We start from the raw sequence: 6,541 nt of genomic DNA on the forward strand, positions 1-6,541 counted from the left end.
AATTAGGCTAAAAGCTGTTGGCATTGCCTCACAGCTTGGCTTGGACAAATGCCTTTTAAAAAATGAAAATAATTTAAAAATCGCTGTTTTGGTGGTTGCTCAGATCCTGCAAATCAAACCAAAAGCATCTTCCTTGGCGGGAATTAGGCTACAAGCTGTTGGCATTGCTTGTGCATGCTTGGCTGGAGAAATGCCTTTTAAAAAATGAAAATAATAATAAAAAAATCCCTTTTTTGGTGGTTGTTCAGCTCCTGCAAATGAAACCCCAGCAGCTGTGCAGGTGGAAGGGTCAGGCTGGGAGGGGAAACGCACCTGGAAAGAATCCAGGGGGGTTTCTGGTGAGTGAGCAAGGGGAGAAGCCAAACCCACTGCTGGGAGTGCTGGGGAAGCACCAGCCTCTGTAACATCACTCAGGCCCCTCACTCCTAGAAAGTGTTACTGATCCCTCCAGGAAATGAAATCCAAAATTGGCCCAGCTCTCCAGAGGAACTGAAAACACTCCAAGGTTTTCTTGAAATCCTCACCCTTAGTGCCTTCAGACCTTGCTTTTCCCCTTTTTATCACTACTGTGAGAGATCAAGAGGCAAAACAAGATTGTGAATCCCATCCGACTCCAAGGCTGCCAGGTGGGAAAAAGAAATAACTGGAAAAAACCCAAAAGCCCTAAAACCTCAAAGAGAAACCTCCCTCAGTGTGAAGGAGAGGTCCTTCTCGGTCCCCTTGTGCTCCCACTAAAGGATTTCACATTGCTGAGTGCCAGGATAGTGTCAAACAATTAAAAAAAAAAAACATTTTAATGTGCAGGTAGGACAAATATCGGTGTTGGGATTGCTACAGCTGCCTGGCCTGATTTAACAGAGCTTTCAGCAGCGATTTTAAGCAGTGATTTTAAATAGTTCTGCCTCTGGGGCCCAGCCTGAGGGAACATCCTGAGCCTGCAGCTGGAAATCTGCACAGGAGAAAGGATTCAGGGGGAGAAAAATCGTTCCTTGCCTCACTAACAGAGAGAAAGTGAGCAGCAAACACTGAGCAGCAGCATTTATCTGTGACCCTCTCTGATTTCTCTGTCCCCAGGTGGAGGAGACCCCACATTCCAGGTTCCCCTTTCAGTGTGCTCTCTCCTGGATCCCAGGGCTTCCTCTGTGTCTCCTGCTTGGTGCTTGAAATTAAATTCTAGAAGAGGGAAATCCCAGCAGCAGGGGATTTTGTGTGCTTAGTAATTGTGGGAGTGGGTAAGAGGGGGAAGGGGGGCTCTGGGGCAGTCTGGCAAGTCACAGTGGGGAAAATGAGCCCCAGAAATCCCTTCCCAGGCCCTAGCACCTCAATGTCATGGTACAGCAGCCACTTCAGCAGCCTCCCTGGGGAAAAGCCAGGGAGCAGTACAGTAGTCAGCAGCATTAAATTAAATAAATAGTCATAAATAGCCATTACTCTCTGGTTTTCCCCAGCTGGAGCTTGCTTTCACAGTCTGAAATGTCCCTCTGATAGCCTGGCTCCATCCATGCTCCTGCACATGGGATCTTGTGTGGGGCATGGGGAGGAATCAGCAGGTTACTCCTGCATCCACTGGAAAGTGGGAGCTCGGAGGGTTTTCCTCAGGCTGCACTGAGGATATTCTGTGCTACAGAGACCAGTTATTCCACACCTGCACCATCTCCAAACCGGGGATGTGCAGCTGCCTCCCTCCTGCCAGGCAGAAGGTGGAAAATCCCAGTGCTGGACAAAGCGGGACCCACATTCCCCTCATCCACCTGCCTGGGGAAGAGGCCAAAGCTTTTATTAAACCCTTCAAGAAGCAGCCTCACCCCCCCTCCAGTCCCAGAGGAGTTTGTGCATTGCACAGCACAGCCGAGCTGCCCCTCTTGCCCACCTGGCTGCTAATGGAGTCTGGAACTCTCCCCCAGCAGAACACAAAATGCACATTGGCTGTTTGCTGGTGCAGCTCCAGCACCTGGCTGCCCTCCAGGGCTGCGCTGCCCGGCTGATGTGCGTGCCTCACAGCCAGCTCTGCCCTGCCACCCTCTGACAGACCCTGTTTCCTTTCACCCCTCGGTCCCTGTGACCCTTCCTGACCTCTCCTGGATTTTTGGAAGCCTTGTTGCTCCACAGATGCAGTCACATAAATATGCACAGTGATGGCTGTTGCTGCATAGGTACAATTATGTGAATTTATCCCAGGCAAGGAAAGGAAGCTGTTGTTTTTCCCCCCCTTTTTTTCCCCCACAGATTTCACAAGACAAGGGCTGGGTGAACAAACAGGAGAGAGATTTGCTGAGCTGGGTTGTGGGAGTGCTTGCAAATCAATCCTAATTTTGGTTCTGTGTTTAACTCTGGGTGGTGATTCCAGCACCAGTGCAGACCCGCAGCACAGGGATGGCTCAGTGGCACAGGGAAAGCAGAGAACAGGGAAAGGGGACACTGTCACAGGTGTGGCACTCACCTGGGAGGCAGGCACTGCCCTCACCCAGGGCAGCAGCAGCACAGGGGGGTGTGGGAGGGATTGCAGCCCTGTGCTCGGCTCTCTGAGCCAGCCTGGCTGCCCTCACACCAAACTCCTGCTCCCAGGAGGGGCCTGCCAGGGGCATCTGCCCTCCACAGAGCCACAGCAGCTCCCCCTCCTCTCCAAAGCAGTTTTGCAAGGACTGGTAGCATTGCCAACCCTGTGTGGCAGCAGGTGAGGGGGGTGACAGCGTCCCCTTGGGGGATACCAGAGCAAAGCAGGGAGCTCCATGCACAGCGAGGGGATGGGGGGGCACTCACACTGATGCTTCCCTTTGAGACAACAAAAACAGAACAGACAGACAGACAGACAGGAATATTACAGAGGAGCAGTGCACGGGCCCAGGGAGCAGAGCTGGGCACGGCCCTAAGCACACCCCAGTGCTGGGAGAGCACAGCCCTCCCACACACACCCCCCACACTCCCAGAGCCCCTCCAGTTCAGCCAGTGTTGGAGGTCACTCCTTCCCCTCTTTAGGCTTTTTTTTTTCTTTTTTTTCTCTTTTTTTTTCTCTTAAAATCTGTATATAATATATATATTTATATCCGTATATATGACCCGATGCCATTCTGCAGGTTTATTAGAGAATCCTTCATCTGCAAGACAAGAGATTTCCCCACTGTGGTGCTGCCCTGGAGGAGACAACTTGGGAATTTCCTTTTTTTCCTTTAAGTATTGATACCGTAACTGTGATTTTGGGAGTGGCATCAGGCCCATTTGAACCCCCAAAGCAGAATTGAGGGGAGAGAATCAGGGCTGGGGACTGGGAATGTGGGGCACCATTTTCCAGAAGGGGTGGGCAGAATTAACAGGTTAAGAATGAACTCCTGAGTGACCAACAGGACAGTGCTGAGGAGCCAAGGAGGCTGAAACCTGTCCTTATCTACACCCAGTGAGCTGCTGGAACTGTCTGATAAGGACATGGATTAGCATTCCCTAAGTTCTCTCTTCTTAGGGAAAAGCAGCTCCGATTTAGAGACTTGTGAGGGAGCAGCTCTCATTTCTGGCTGTGTTTTCAGCAGCCCTGTGTGATTTTTAGGGAGCACACTCTGATATTCCTGGGCTTATGAGCAGCTCTCATTTCTGTCCTGTGCTCTCAGCAGCCCTGTGTGCTTTTTAGGGAGCACACCCTGAAATTCCTTGACTGATGAGGGAGCAGCTCTCAGCAGTCCTGTTTGCTTTTTAGGGAGCACACCCCAAAATTCCCAGACTTATGAGGAAGCAGCTTTAATTTCTGCACTGTGTTTTCAGCAGCCCTGTGTGCTTTTTGGGGAGCACACCTTGAAATTCCTGGACTTATGAGGAAGCAGCTCTCATTTCTGCCCTGTGTGCTTTTTAGGGAGCACACCCTGAATTTCCTGGACTCATGCTACAAGATTTTGTCCCCTTCCTCCCTGAAAGCTGCATGTAAATCCAGCGTTCAGCTCAAACCAGTTTGCTCTCCAAACTGGGATGACAGATTAGATACCAAATGTGCCCACATGAGGTTTTTGGCCCTGGAGGGTTCTCTCCCTGATGTGCATGCACCCCTCTGATGGGAGAGAGCAGCCATGGCCCCTTTCCTGGACTCATGCTACAATATTTTGTCCCCTTCCTCCCTGAAAGCTGCATGTAAATCCAGCGTTCAGCTCAAACCAGTTTGCTCTCCAAACTGGGATGACAGATTAGATACCAAATGTGCCCACATGAGGTTTTTGGCCCTGGAGGGTTCTCTCCCTGATGTGCATGCACCCCTCTGATGGGAGAGAGCAGCCGTGGCCCCCTGACAGCCCCTGTGGTACCCACCAGCAGCAGGAGATGGGTCTAAAGGAGCTGGCACAGCTGAGGGGCTGTGGTGGAAGCAGGAGATGCTGAAGGATGGGGAGCAGCACTGGGAGGACACCCTGCTCACAGCCCTGCCTGCGGCTGTGCAGTCTCACCTGGTCCAGGAGCATCACGGAGGATTTGATGATCTCGCGCCATTTCTGCAGCTCTGAGTCGTGGTACTTCTGCTGGGACTCCAGCAACTGGGCCCACTCTGTCTGAGACTGGGGTAACCTGCCACAGAAACACAGGCAAGGCTCATAAAATCCCACAGTTTGCACAGAGATTTCTCTTTCACTCAATCACAGCATGATCAGGTTGGAAGAGAAAAGTATCCATCATCACCTAAAGTATCTATCTGTGGGGAAGTAGCAGGGATGGTATGGGGAAGAGGAGGAGAAGTGACACAAATAGGGCAAAAAAATTCCAACTCTGTGCTAGCACCTGGCTATGTATGAATGCTTGAAGTGTAGCAACTGGCACTGCAAAAAAGGGACACAAGAGGGCAAAAACACCTCAGAAAAGTGGATGCAGGATGTTCTCAGCCTCTAAAAATAGACCTGAGGCCATTCAGGCAGGACATCTGGATCCACACCTTCCAAAACACAAACCTGACAGACCGTGTGTCCCAGGCCTAAATTCTCCTCTGATACCAAGGGATCATTCTAAGATGCTGCTTCCCATCCAGAGGGAAGTTTGGCCATCAAAGGAGGGAAAGTGACCCCCTCAGCCCAAAACTGCTGAACATTTATTCACAGAGCATCCTCTGTGGCCTTAGCTCTGCTCTTCAGCTGCAGGGGAAATGCACACAGGTGGAATGAACACAGGGGGAATGAACACAGGGGGAAATGCACACAGGGGAAATGCACACAGGGGGAAATGCACATGGGGAAATGCAAAAATGCACACAGGGGGAAATGCACACAGGGGAAATGCACACAGGGGGAAATGCACACAGGGAAATGCACACAGGGGGAAATGCACACAGGGGGAAATCCACGCTTCAGCTTCACCTGTTTTGCACAAAAGTGAGAGCCCAGAGCTCTGGTGTGACAGGAAAGCCTCTGGCACCCAGAAAACCCAAGGGGAGCCCCAGCAGGGGTGGCTGTACCTCTCCTGCAGCCTCAGGCCCTGCCACGCCGTCAGCGTCTGCGTGGTGTACTCCAACATCCAGAGCTTGTAGAACAGCATCATGTTGAGAATGACCAGCAGCACCAGACTGCAGAGGAAACAAGAAAAAAGCCACTTCAGGAGCATCTCAGAGCCCACTGCCTGCCAGGAGCACCTGGGACAACACCCAGCCCTGCAGAAAGGTGTCTGAGCTCAGTCCATGCTGTGGGTGGGGATTTAATCTGAGTGAGCAGCCAAAACTTCACCTCGTGGAAGAAATGTGTGAGCCAGGAGGGCAGACAGACAGACAGAACAGGCTGGGTGAGTGGATGTGCTGAATGCAGAGAAAGGGAGGGAAATGGGAGAGTAAAGAGGTAAAAAAAAGAGAGAGACAGTACCTGAAACAGATCCTAATGGGAGCAGGGAAGAGAAAAGACGGAGCAGCTGCAGGTTAGAAACAGAGTGACACAAACTGGGCTGGGAGGGGAGGCTCAGACAGTGCAGGGGGAAAGGAGCAGAGGGCAGAGAGGCAGGAAGGACAGGCAGGGATCCATGAGCCTGCACTGCTGGTGAAGTTCCCTCAGCACAGCTGAGCTCCTGGGGACAGCAGGCGGCTGTGCAGGCACTGACACACACACAGAGCTCACATCCAGCATTCCCCATCCCCACTGAGGCACTGACACACACACAGAGCTCACATCCAGCATTCCCCATCCCCACTGAGGCACTGACACACACACAGAGCTCACATCCAGCATTCCCCATCCCCACTGAGGCACTGACACACACACAGAGCTCACATCCAGCATTCCCCATCCCCACTGAGGCACTGACACACACACAGAGCTCACATCCAGCATTCCCCATCCCCACTGAGGCACTGACACACACACAGTGCTCACATCCAGCATTCCCACTGAGGCACTGACACACACACAGTGCTCACATTTAGCATTCCCCATCCCCACTGAGGCACTGACACACACACAGAGCTCACATTTAGCATTCCCCATCCCCACTGAGGCACTGACACACACACAGTGCTCACATCCAGCATTCCCACTGAGGCACTGACACACACACAGTGCTCACATCCAGCATTCCCACTGAGGCACTGACACACACACAG

The 6,541-nt window shown here is 52.0% G+C and overlaps 1 protein-coding gene across 1 annotated transcript in view; it reads right to left on the reverse strand.

Moving 5' to 3' along the window:
* Positions 1-3,038: 3,038 nt before the first annotated feature.
* GRAMD1B (GRAM domain containing 1B) overlaps positions 3,039-6,541 on the reverse strand; it is a 115,914-nt gene continuing 112,411 nt past the window's right edge. The window contains exons 18-20 of the mRNA XM_005428874.2: positions 5,414-5,521; positions 4,419-4,536; positions 3,039-3,095 (exon numbers count right to left, since the gene is read on the reverse strand). Of these exons, the coding sequence (XP_005428931.1) occupies positions 3,039-3,095; positions 4,419-4,536; positions 5,414-5,521 (283 nt within the window). The remainder of the gene's footprint in view (positions 3,096-4,418; positions 4,537-5,413; positions 5,522-6,541) is intronic.

Source organism: Geospiza fortis, unplaced genomic scaffold, assembly GCF_000277835.1.
Source record: "Geospiza fortis unplaced genomic scaffold, GeoFor_1.0 scaffold262, whole genome shotgun sequence".
In the NCBI taxonomy this organism is placed as follows: domain Eukaryota; kingdom Metazoa; phylum Chordata; class Aves; order Passeriformes; family Thraupidae; genus Geospiza; species Geospiza fortis.